This window comes from Loxodonta africana, chromosome 7 (assembly GCF_030014295.1).
Source record: "Loxodonta africana isolate mLoxAfr1 chromosome 7, mLoxAfr1.hap2, whole genome shotgun sequence".
Taxonomy (NCBI): Eukaryota; Metazoa; Chordata; class Mammalia; order Proboscidea; family Elephantidae; genus Loxodonta; species Loxodonta africana.
In genome coordinates this window covers 72,709,860-72,723,288 of record NC_087348.1, presented here as the reverse complement: position 1 = coordinate 72,723,288, position 13,429 = coordinate 72,709,860, and the positions used below count along the sequence as shown (strand labels likewise).

General features: G+C 46.2%; 1 protein-coding gene across 1 annotated transcript in view; it reads right to left on the bottom strand.

The window, feature by feature from the left end:
- Positions 1-13,429, bottom strand: part of IRAG1 (inositol 1,4,5-triphosphate receptor associated 1) — a 156,019-nt gene that overhangs the window by 98,847 nt on the left and 43,743 nt on the right. The window contains 2 exon segments of the mRNA XM_003412003.4: positions 3,239-3,321; positions 3,324-3,395. Coding sequence (XP_003412051.3) covers positions 3,239-3,321; positions 3,324-3,395 — 155 coding nt within the window.

Here is a 13,429-nt window from a genome sequence, read left to right as displayed (position 1 = left end):
AGTCCTCCTAGCCAGCCCCACTTCCCTGGCTGCCTGGCTTCCGCTGCTCCCAGGGACACAAACTCCAGCCCCTGGAGGCTCCTGCCTAGCTCACAAGGCCTGACTCTTCCTCTATCCCTAAGAAGCCCAATGTGGGTTGTCTGGTGGGTATAAGAGGGGGAGAAGCTCTTCACTGACAATGCTTCATTAGTCTCTGGAGAACTCAGGGAAGCCCAGTGCCTATGAGCAAAGGAATAAAAGAATGTTGGATCTAATGGGGCCCTAGTGGGGACAACTTCGTGGTTCTGCAGGCCAAAGAAGATACTCAATGGCTGGGATAAATAGGCAGAGTCTTGGAGGGAGCAAATACCACTTGTCCTGGATAACAGATGAGGAATCAGAGGCACAGAAAAGTTAATAGACTTGCACAAGGTCTCTTGACCAGGATGTGCAGGAGCTGGTATTCAATCCCAGGTTGGTCTGGCCACAGAGTCTATACTCTTCAGTCCTGTGTCTTCCATAACAGGAACTGGGATTCCCAGCTCCTGGGTCACCTGAATTCCCCACGGGCTCTTTTCCTGCTAGGCTACAGCAATGCAGAAGCTATTGGTACTTGAAAACATTGTCTTTGATATCTTGATTTTCCATGAGCACAGAAATAGAATGGTGACATTTGAAGGGCCTTCAGAATTCTCTCCCTCATTTTATAGAAGACTGGTCCTGGCTCAAGGTCACAGATGAGTGAACTTGTGTAGAACTGAAATCTGGAGCCCTACTGGCTAACTAGGGCTCTTTTACACTCGACTGTGTGTCAAGCTTATGGATTCATTCCCTATTTGACCACCCCTAGAAATTTACCCTCACATCCAACCTAATAGAGCTGTCCATATGTGTGGATTGAAGCCACAATGGTCAGAAAAGCCAGCAAGTTTTTTGTCTTGTTTTGTGCCTCCTAAAGAGCAGGTTTGAAGGTCCTTTAAGTTAGAAAAGTTTGGAACCAGGAGGAACTGAACTCAATGTAAAAGGCTGTCTTCACGGAAGGTAGAGTTCCATCTTTGTTTTTTTTTTTTCCTTTAGGAATACTTTTATTCTTGGGGAGCATGACATGGCAGCTGTTTGGGGGAGATGTCTAGGATTTGGGAGAAAGATTTTGCATGAGGATCAGGATCAAAGGCACCACAGTTGCTAGTGAAATGGAAGAGGTCAGAGGTGGCTACCGCAAAAAAGAGTCTGCTGAGGAGCAGGGTTGCTAAGGAACCAGAACCCTGGAAAGTCATGACTGACAGATCTGGGAGTAGTCACATTTGGAATCCAGTTGTGAGTGTTTTGCTCTGTGTTGTCATTCCCTTCTTTAACCCCCATGCTTTCCGAAGAGATGTTGATTAAACCTTATAGTCCACTGTTGCTAATGCTTTGGGGAATTGTCTATACTTGGGGAGGAGCAACAGCAGGGCACTCAGTTTTGGGAAGGTCAGAAGTCACCTGTGGAAGAGCAGAGCAGCTTTCTTGATTCACCAAAAGCAACTACGAGCAGCATTCACTGTGAGCCAGTAAGTCCCTAGGATGGGGGTACTCAATGAAACCCTGAGATAGGCTGGATGTGGTCAAAGCATTGAAGGTTTGACCCACTGCCACCTAGATGTTTAAGGAAAGTACACTACCACAAGGCTGCTGAGCTCTGCAACATCTCAATCCTATAGGCTTAGGATATGAAGATACAAGGGGCCACTCTTTAATAAATCCTTGTCATCTAAGTCCCCGAAGCTATGTGTAAGAAAACAAATGCTATCATCACATGAAAATATCACTCAAGATCTTCCCATTTATAAAATTAATGCTTACTGATATATTCTTCCCTCACTTAACTAGTTTCTATTCCCTCTCATTTAGCCCAGGACAGCTTGTATGACTATCAGATATAGTGGGACTATGCAAGTTCAGTGTAAACAAACTGCAAAGTTCATGAAGTCAAAGAAAATGATGTTGGAGAACTTCACATGCAAGCTCATGGCCACTTAGGGTCAGATAGAGCTGGATCAGTTAATAAATGAAGAAAAATTATGAGGATGGTAGCAAGATAGGTTCCTCAAATGGGAATGATTTGAATAACAGAGGATTATATAAAGATCCTTGGAGTGGAACACATGGCATCTTTAGGGCACTGAAACTATTCTGAATGAAATTGTTATGGTGTACACATACCATTTTGCATTTGTTAAAACCCTCATGGACATTAGGAACTTTAGTTAGTAATAATGTATTAATATCAATTTATCAGTTGTATCAAATGTACCACAGGAATGCAAGATGTTAATGATAGAAGAAACTGCATGAGGGAGATGGAGTATTTGGAACTCTCTGCTTTTTGCACAATTTTTCTACAAACCTAATACTGCTCTAAAAAAATTAATTCTATTTAAAAAATGTCTAGAGATGGACAGTCCAGGGCTGGCATGGGCACTCTGTAAGCTCAGAGCCCTGGTCTCTTGCATCTTGCTACTCTGCCATCCTCAGTTAAAAAAAGTTCTTGGAAAATGGATGGAGTCCTTAAATATTAAAAAAAAAAAAAAAAAGAATCGCTTAATAAGGGTGCCATAAAGCAAATACGAAATGAAGGATATGGCATCATATGAGTAGATTATTTTGTTGGTATAAAAAATAAATACACTAAAATCAAAATCAACACTTGATTCTTTGTTCATTCCAAAAATTATCTTATAACCTATAATTCATAATATGTACAGCTAAAAACAACTTGTCATAATTTCATTTTCTCAATAAAATCTCAATGATACCTTTTAACTTATTCTCATCATTTTCTGTTTTACAATAAAATCTCAATGAAATGATTTTTTAGAACTATTTACTATGAAATTTTTATCTTCATTGTAAGCAAGTTCACTTTAAGTGGCCTTTTGTTGGCACCCTGACATGATGAGGCCCTCAATGCTGAGGTTTCTCCTCTACATCTTTCTCTATTTTAAGGATAAGCCTACAGGGTTAGGGTGGTTATGAGGTCTCGGTCAGACACAGCCCAGAAAGTTCCACTCTCAGGATATGTGGGGGCCTCAATTAATCCCGACAAACTCAGGGTAATCTATTCCTCAGCATGAAAGTCACGCATCTTCCCCAAGCACCCATTGCAGGGTGCTCAGGCTGTCAGCAAACCCTTGGCCAGACTGGAAGCTGTGGCCTCTGCCCGCAGAATTTGGATTGGCCCCCAGCCAGGCTACCCAAGGGCAAGGGAGGGGGCACTTACTTGGCTGGCTGTGCTCTGGGCTGCCTGAGGATCTCCGGGGGGCTCCTCCTCCTCAGGAACGTTGGGCATGGCAGCCTCCTTGCAGAGTGGCCGTGTGTGCCCAGAACCTCTGCTGCGTCAGCCCCAAGAATGCTCCGAGAGGCCTGGGCGCCGCAGGCTGGGGAGACGCCAAAAGGACAAGTCAAATCTGTTCCCATCAGTGTCCTGAGCTGGGCTCCATTTCCAGGAGCCACAAGCCAGAGAGAGGCCCAAACAGCATCAGCCTGCTTGAGTTTACATCAACACTGAAGGTCAAACTAGGCTAGGAGAGGGCACTTGGAATTGCATTTCCTCCTGCTCTCTGGCTTTGTTTAGAAAGTCAGAGGTGACCTTAGAAATGTGCATCTAATTTGGTTCTTACAATAAACAAAACTATCCCAGAAGGGAGAAGACTGCTTCAAACTCCTCAAAGCTGGTACTAATGGAGGACACTCCACTGGAATCAGATTAGTATTTGTGTACCATTTATTGAGCAAGGCACTATTCTAGGAGCTTTATCAGTGTCATCTAATTCAATCCTCGTGATGACTTCTGATATAATTATGACTATTCCCATCTTTTTAATAACTTCCTCAGAGTGGAAGCTACTTGCCCAAAACCATACAAAGAACCAAGCATTTGAACAAAGATTTTCCTGATTTTGTGACCAGGGCTCCTTCCACTAAACCACCTGGCCTCCCTTGGCTGTGTGGATGGAGAGTAAGGGATCATGTTCAGGACCTCATCTGTCATGTAACCTTCACACCCTTCAGCAGTTCCTCTGACCCTCAGTACCAGGCTCTTTCTCCTGAGTACAGCCCTCGCTGGGCCTGACAGCCCTGCTAATGTCACAATTCTAGAGCCTCAGCCAGGGTGGTTGCTGTGTGCCCTGTTACGGGGCCCCTATGCAGAGTTCACCCCAAGCAGCTCATAACACACCTTGGGCTGCTTCCCCAGAAGCCAGGCTACCCCCTCCCTATGGTGTGGCAACCTTGAGGTCTGGCTGGGATTGGCCCCAATCAGCATAATCTCATCCATCTGGAGCCAATCCAGTGATTGGCTCAGGGACAGACAATAGACCCAGCCAAGGCCAATGAGCAATAACTGCAACAACGGACTGAAACATACCATAATCATGAAGATGGCACAGGACTGGGCAACCTTTAATTCTGTTATAAATAATGTTGGCGCTAACTCGACAGGAACTAGCAACAATAACAAACCAATGAGCAGTTCTCTGGTCCCAGTGCTTGGTTCAGTTTCTGGAACCTAGATGCTTTCTCTTTCTCTGGCTGGTACAGCTGAAGCCATTTTGCTTCCACGAGGAAAACCAGACTGGGAATAAAACTGACACATACAGAGGTGGGCAGAGTCAAGGAACCTGCAGAGAAATGGAGCTGGAGCCCTAATCAGAGTGCACCTGAAGCCCGAACTCTTTCTGGACTAGCCAGGTACATGAACAACTAAATCTCCTCGGTGTTTTAAGTCAGTTTGGATTGAGTTTTCTGTTAACTGAAAATATCTATCTGCTCTTTCTTGGTTCTTGACAGTCAAAACGCACAGCATCATGATTCCCCCTCACATGCCAACAGAACTGAGCCATTGGGTCTAGCTACTCGGCTTCCTCTTAGATGAGAAGTCTAATAATGCCAGGTCTCCATCTGGAGCAGCAGAATAGTAAGGTAGAAAGAGCACAGGCTTGGAACTGGATAGCTGGATTTTAGTCCCCACTTTGCCACTCACTGGCCTTGGAAAGTTGACTTCACCACTGAGCCTCAATTTCCTTGTCAAGGAAACAGGTGAAAATGCCTCCAATGTAAGGTTGTTCTGAGGATGAAAGGAGAGTGCCCAGCACAGAGCAGGTGCTCACAGAGGCCACCTCCATGTATGTCTGCAGCCCAGGAAGCTTGGCACAAGTACAGAGGGCCCTGCCTGGCCTCTTCCCACCCCTACACTCCTTTAGGCCTCCTGCCCCTTATGAGAGCGGAGGAAGTCCTAAGTGATCTACAAAACCAACTAGCAGCCTGGTTCCACAACTTCAGAGCTCTCCCGAAGGAGCCACTCTGCTGATGAAGATGAAAACCACCAGACCCACAGATGACATCTTCAGACACTGTCCTTACCCACAGAGAGGGGGGTCGCTGGAACACACAGGGAGAAAGGAGGGACACTGTCATTTACTTAGTACCTGCTATGTACTGTGTGAGGTGCTGCTGACTGCTGGAGGCTGCAGCAGGAAAAGTCAGAAAGCCCCACCACCTCCCCTGATACTAGGTGTTCTTTCTGACCCCATAGAATGTGGTTCAGAAAGGCCCTAGAGCCAGAGAGCTACAGGACAGGCTATGATCTGGCATACCACACACACACACACACACACACACACACACACCCCTGTTCTGTCCCTCTGGAATTAGCTCCCTCAGGCAGGCCAGGTGTTTGATTTATTGTGGATCCCCAGAGGGCTCATCAAAATGCTTGCTGATGCCATCCTCCTCCCATCCCGGGATTGGTCAATATGACCATCATGGCTTTTGACATTCTCTGTACTAGAAAGGTAGCCCCACTCAGCTCTGAAATAATTGAGTGACACCTACTGGACAACTCAAGAAATCTCATCTCAAGTAGAATATCCATAAACTATGTCATTTATTCATTCATTCGCATTTACTTTAATTTTTTTTTTTTTTTTTTACTCTACCAGGCCCTGTGCTAGATGAGGAAGGCGTGGTTTTGGCCCTCAAGCAGTATGGGGCCTAGTGATGGAAGGCGGTTGGAAAATGGTATAATGGGATAAATACTTGAAAGTGAGAAGTTGCGGGAGCACAGAGAAAGGGTCCCTAATGCTGGAAATTGGGATGGGTTGGGGTACTTGGTTTTAGTGAAGACTCCACGTTAGAAATGGTATTAAAGCTGAGGAATAAACACTCAAATGTTGAAAGGAATCTCTCCAGTCAGAAGAGCCTGAAGGGTGGGGGACAATGGCTAATGGGTAGAGGGGAGATGAAGACAGGAGGGGGAGAAGCCATGCTGGACAGATTTAACCCAGCTCTTAGGAATGAGAGCTATGGGGCCAGGGCATGCTGTGTTTCCCTCCCAAATGGCTAACGTATGAAGAAATTGAGCATCAGGTTCACCCAAAGGTGGGCTCTGTGATTAGTTTCTGCCACTTTTATTTGGACTTCTGTAGCAGTGATATCAGTGGTATTTGGTAAAATACATTTTAACAGGGATTGAGGTAGAAAAAAAGTACCCATAAACCCAAATCCACCAGGGAAGTTGGCTATACCTCCCAGAAACCTCTTAGAACCACATGCGTGATGTGTCTGCAGGTCCAAGTGGTATTAATAGGAATATGGTTTCCAAAACATGAGAGGTAATAGTTCCACTTTTCCTTTATGTCTTAAATTCCACCAAATATCTTTTGCTATGCATGTTAAAGATTTGGAAAAAATAGGGCATGTTCAGAAAAAAGGAAGCAGAATGCTGTAAGGATAAGACTTTGTTTTAAAAACTAGAGACCTTTAGTCTGGAGAAGAAAAGGTGCAGTGGGAAATAAAATCTCTTCTCAGATAAACATTCATGTGGCTCTATTGTTTCCAAAGGACAGACTCATGGCCAATGCCTAAAAGGTTAGATCAAGGCAAGGGAAAACTTTCTAGTGGTTGGAACATTCTGAAGATGAAATGAGCTTCTCTTTAAGGTAGTAAGCTCCCCACTCCTGGGAGAGTTCCAGTAAAGGCTGTGGCAAGGGTCGCAAGATTCTTAGCTCAGGGGGCCTTTCCAACCATGGAGTCCTGGATCCTTCCAAGTTACAACAAACCACAAGACTTGATGACCCCATTCCAGAGGATTCTGGGATCTTAAAAAAAAAAAAAAAAAAAAACCCATTGCCATTGAGTTGATTCCAACACACAGCAAACCTATAGGACAGAGTAGAACTGCCCATACTGTTTCCAAGGAGCGACTGGTAGATTTCAACTGCTGACCTTTTGGTTAGCAGCCATAGCTCTTAACTACTACGCCACCAGGGTTTCCTCTGGGATCATAGTATTCCCAGATCTCATCAGAAATACCACATTTTCTAACCTCCACTTCCTTTCTTCTGCCTCCACCTCTCGCTCCTCAGAAAAGACCCTAAGTCAGTCTGTGGGTCAGAAAGCAAAACAAAACAGACATGAATTAAGTCAGACAAACACTAAGAGATGTCTGCTGCTGCCAGATAGCAGCAGAGTGGATGCTGGCTGAGGTCCCACACTTGACAAGGAGAAACCCCACACTCCTTGGTGGGAAGTCCCGGCAGCCCTGCTGGCCAGTCCATTCCCACGCTGCTCCTGCCTGTTTGCTTTCTCTCCCATCCATCATTATAAATCCACTGCTTAAAATAGCAAGGTAAAAGCAGAGTCCCGCCCCCAGGGTGACATCTGGGTTCTGGTGGAGCTCATGGGCACGCGGACTGCACATCCATCACGGCAAAGTTTAGAATACAATCTCCAGGAAGTGGCAATCTAGAGCATGGGCCCATAAAAGGAAAAAATATTTAGAAATGTTTGGTCTCCAAGCTGCTCCTTCCATAACCCAATTTCAGGCCCTTTTCACTGCCTCTCAAACCTGGCCAGTAAAGGGTTAGGTGTGTCAGTGCCAACAGCCAATTAGCTCTTTTGACTCCAGTCCTTCTACCCCCAGATTAAGTATAACCTGGCCCATTTTACAGGAAGGTAAACTGAGGTACAGAGAAAGGAAGCAACTTGGCTGGATCCAGTCACCTTTGTACCTGGGTAAATGATCCAAGGACCTCTGCTGATATAACTATCAAACATTTAATTAAGAGGTTAGAAATCTCTGAACCATTGGTAAACATTTTATCTGTCCTGGTCCTAGCCCTGCTTATGAAAGAAAGAAAACTAACATACTTTAGTGCATTCTTTCATTCATCAGTTATTTCTAGCTTTGCCTACTGAGTATCAGATACTATGCTAGGTGCATTTCAAAACCTATCTTATTTAATCCCCAGGAGATGAGTTTTATTATTTCCATTTTATATATCAAGGAGGAAACCCTGGTGGCTTAGTGGTTAAGTGCTACAGCTGCTATCCAAAGGGTTGGCAGTTCGAATCTGCCAGGCGCTCCTAGGAAACTCTATGTGGCAGCTCTACTCTGTCCCATAGGGTTGCTATGAGATCAAGGAACTAAGGTTCATAGAGGTTCAGCAGCTTGTTCAAGACCATACAGCTAATAAGCGGCAGACCAAGGATTCTAACCCAGACTAATCTGACTCCAAGGCCCATCATCTTTCTCCTCATCCATTCTGCCTACAACACCAGGAGTTTTGATAGAGCGTAGTAAAAGAACACAGCATGGGGCCTCTGACCCCCCCACAGGAGAACTGGAGTATGTATTCCCAGCAGGACTACGCATGGTGGTAGGGGCAGGGGAGAGAAAGCAGCACTGACACTCTGGCTTATGGAGGCCATATAAGGGCATTAGAGTGGGTACACAGTTTGAAGTTGCATGATTCTTACTGTGTGGTCTGGCAAATCCATCCATCCATCGATCCATTCATTCATCCATTCATTCATTCACCATCCACCCATCCACCCAACCACCCATCCACCCATCCACCCAACCACCCATCCACCCATCCACCCAACCATCCATCCACCCACCCATCCATCCACCCATCCACTTGTCTGTCTGTTGACTTATCCACTCACCCACCTCATCTTCTGACTCTTCCATTCATACAACTGTCCATTGGTTTGTTCATCCAAACATCTATCCCAGAAAGTCCTATATCTGGTAGGTCAACAGCATAGGCTCTGTCCCTGGAAATAGCTAATGCAGGAAGGGCAGGAGAGGGCTGCTTTGACAGAGAGGCCATACGACCACAGGCGCGCCCATTTCCAACTGGGTGAACACCTCCATCCTAGAGACTTCAGCCAGCAGGATGTCCCAGCAAGCACTGGAGCAACTGCAGGAGTCACGGTATAGAAATTGTCTTTACAGAAATTATCCCCTTTCAACAACTCTGTGAGATGGGTAATGTAAATACCATTATTATTAACATTATTATTACTCCCATTTTACAGATGAGGAAATGGCAGCCCAAAGACTAGCCCAAAGTCATATTGCCAATGAGTGGCAGTGCCAAGAGTCAACCGTAGGTCTGTCTGACTCTCCAACTCCTTACAGGCCTGAGCTAACTAACTCTTAGCTGACATTCTTAGAAGGCACTAGCCTCTCCAACTGGCCCCAAAGATAACTTTCCCAGTGCCTTGAGACCAACCCAGAACAGATTACACTCCTCTCTGAAACCACAGTTCCAGGGCAGCGAGCTGCGTCCCAGAAGCATATCCAGCAAGCTGAGTGGCTCTCAGATTCCCTATTAATCTTCGGGTGTTGGAAGCCCTTCTGGGAAGTAATGGGTTAATTCAGACTCCACTGACCTTTCTGGAGTGACTCAGAATTCTCAGAAGGGAGTTTTTTTTGTTCTTCCAGCTTCAAATTTTTGCTTTCATTTTAGCAACACAAAGAATTTGAAAGAGATTAGGCTGCTATTAATACCACTGGTCTATCTCTAGATGAAGAACCCGATGGAGGGAATTGTTTGGGGTGACTGCACACACATATCCTCTCTCAGCCCCTCTGCAAATTCAGAGGATGAGGGGGAAGGCCACTGGAGATCAGCCGTCCTACCTCCTAGTCCCATTTTTACAGATGGTGAATTGAGACCCAGACAGGCGTAGGGTCTTGGCCAAGGCCTCTCCTGGGAGTGATGGGTGGAGCTGGCAGAGGTCCTAGAACCCCTGCTCCCCAGGCTCTGCTACGCATAGGTTTGCTTGTAGTAAAGAATAAGCAAATGTGTCCATGCTGGCCCTTAAAACAAACAATAATACAAATAGCTCAGCAATGTATATGAGACTAAACGGGAACACCAGCCCTGGGGCAAGGAAGAGAAGGCATGAAGGGACAGGAAAGGTGGATAAATGGAAATGTGGAACCCAAGTTGAGAAGGGAAGAATGCTGACACGTCATGGGGTTGGCAACTAATGTCTCAAAACAATATGTGTATTAATTGTTTAACGAGAAACTAATTTGCTTTGTAAACATTTATCTAAAGCACAATGAAATAAATAAATAATTCCCTTAAAAAAAAATGTATCTGTGCTGTCCTTCCACAGGGCCTCCCAATCTTCCTTCTTCTCAGGGTTGCTCTCACAGGAGAGAGAGGGTGCTCCCCCTGCATTTACCCCAGAACAGTCCAGGGCAGACTTAGAAAACCTCCTCGGGCATCAGAGATCATCCCAAAGTGCTGAGTGGTGCCTCTGCAGATCCCTGGGCCTGGCCAGCTGCAGAGCCAAGTCCCGTACTTCCACTGAGCTTGAGTAAAGGTCCACCCCGTGACAGCCCCATCTTGCTTCCTTAATCTTGAGATGTTGTTTGAGGGCTTTGGAGCTTGGGAGTTTGGGTTCTAATTCTCGTTCTGCCTCTTCTTTGCTAGGTTAATGTCCCTGGGCCTCCGTTTCCTCATCTGTAAAATGGAGGTAACAGTATCTACCTTTCAAGATAGTTGTAAGGACTGAATGAGAAATATCTGCAAGGTGCCTGGCACGTGGTATTTACTCAGTGAGTTCCTTTCTCCTTCTCTGAACAGGGCAGCTGAGTTCTCTCAGCCACAGCAACACCAATACCTAAGCAAGGCCCAAATTTTCTGGTGCTCATGCTAGGTGGCAGAGTTCCTGGCTTTGTCTATTGCAAGTAAAAGAGACATAGTCACAGTGTGGACAGGGCGTCTCCTCTGGATAGACAAATAGATTAAACACAGTCAGACATGATTGGAGTTAAAATCATCAGAGGACATGCACTCTGGTGATGCTGACATTCATGGCTGTTGGGCAGCCAGTGGTTGCAGGAGGTGGGTTTAGAGTGCTTTGCAAACATTACTGGGTTGACCACAGTGCTGGTGGTCTGTCCCAAGTCTGTTTGGTTCCAAAGCCCCAGATCTTTCCATTGCCTCTGTGCTGACTCCTGAAGGACAGAGGTTTTCATTCCACAAGTGGAAGCCAAGGTTTAGCATGGGGAGTCCTCTGAAAAAGGGGCAGAAACAGTATTTAGCAGAGCAGGTGCTTAGCCTATAGTATACTGGATCGTTGAAGGAACGGCTGAAGGGAACACAGTCCACCCAGGGTGTCAGCAGGGCCAGAGGATTCTCTCCTGAAAGCAGATTCAGACTGAAGAGGAGAATATGGGAGGAGGGGTAAGTAGAGAAGGGTGAAGATGCAGAAGAGACTTACGGACAACAGAAAGAGCAGTGGGAGGGACTAGAAGGGACTTCCCAAGTGGTAACTACCCCTCAGCCCTATCCCCTCTGGTCCAGGGGCTAGGAGACAGGAGCAGGGGTCTAGTGGTGATCTGGACAGGCTATCTAGCACAGCCATTCCCTAAGTACCCCAACAATCCCAGGGGTCTGAACTCTCCTGGGAAACCCTCTAAGAGCCCAATTTTCTCTGGCCATGCTCTCCACTCCTGGGGATCTCCTACAGTCTTTGTTGGCCAAGGGAACCTTCCTCCATTGAGTCAAAAGGCATTCTAGCCCTGGGTGTGAGCCAGCATCTGCTCAGACCAGTGTCAGGGCCACATACAGGAGAAGAGCCCAGGCTAACTCCCGGAGGAGGAAGGCAGGAGTTAGCACAGTGCTCAAGCAGTGGAGCGAGATGGCACTTTAGAAATAGTAACTGATGCCCCTGGTATCTCCTTTCACTCCACTGCCCTTCCCCTCAGGCCAGTAGCAAGGCCATTCTGGGCTTTTTGCCTTGGGGGAGGGCTGTAGCAGCAGGTGGCAGAGAAAAGGGAGTCTGTTCCTGCCTTTTATGTCTCAAAGGGCCCTTAGGGAAATGGAAAGGGCTCAGGGCACAGAAAAAAAGATTTGGGAGAAAACATTCCAAGTAAGGGTAAGTCTTCTGTCCCCAAGACTAGCAAAAGATTACGGGGGTGAGAGAAAGGAGAGTGGAGTAGAAGCACTGAGACTATAGGCACTGATGAGTCCCTAAGAAAGGGGTCTGTGGCTTTTCTTCCCTGAAAAACCAGTTGCTTTCAAGTTGACTCTGACTCATGGCAACCCCACGTGTGTCAGAGTAGAACTGTGCTCTATAGGCTGGTTTTTTGGATATGGATTGCCAGGCCTTCCGAGGACCCCTGGAGGGACTTGAACCTTCAACCTTTCAGTAGCAACAGAGTGCATTAACCATTTGCACACAGGGTCTCTCTGCTTCCCTGAGGTAATAAAAAAAAAAATTTGGCAGGGGGAGGTAGGGGAAAATCCCCATGTGAAAGAACAAAGAAGTCTTGGGACCCATTTCCCAGACAGAATCCTGAGAAAAAGACCCCAAAGAGAAGAACTGGCTCTTTGGTATGTGTGGATAGATAAGGTCTTTAGACACCCTCAAAGGGTTTCACACTTTGGGCTGGAGGAGGAGGGGGGAGGGGACTAGCAGAATAATTCCTGTGCATCCATTAGCAGAGAGTCATCACAGTTGAAGGTGCCTAGAGAAGGATGATTTTGTGGTTACCTACTAACTATGAGTAGGAATCGACTCAATGGCACTGGGTTCTGGGACTAAGTAAGGAATGACAAAAAGCGTGATGGACTTCTTGTCAAATGCCGGCTGTGACAGATGACACTGAAGATCAGGGCATCCCTCCTTGGCATTCTAGGAGCCCTTGGAAATTAGATGCCACTCTGAAGGAGTAGGGGCTTGAGGAGACCTGAAATGCCTGAGATCCAGGTTCTACATCCTGTGAAAAATGGTCAAGAAAGGGCCAGACCTTCCTCCCTCTCAACCATCTCCCAATCCACTCTGCACCAAGACAGGAAGTGAGCCAAAACATGTCTCCAAGTTTCCTTTCCAGCTTGTTCACTTCAGCAATTCTTTTTTTGAAATAAGTCCGCTTGAAGAAATTTTTTCTTCTTGGAAGTATGTGCAATTGCTCAATCGGAGGCAGTTCAAAGGCTCCGGGAATAGCAGAAATGTATCTGAGCCTCTTATTTAGCTCCTAGCAGAAATAAATCTTGCCCATTTCTCTTTGTTCCAGGCAGTCCAGCAGCCTCTTTCCTGACTCACTCACTCAAGGGTGACATGAGTCATCATCCTGGGGTCAAGTACCACACGGTGTTCT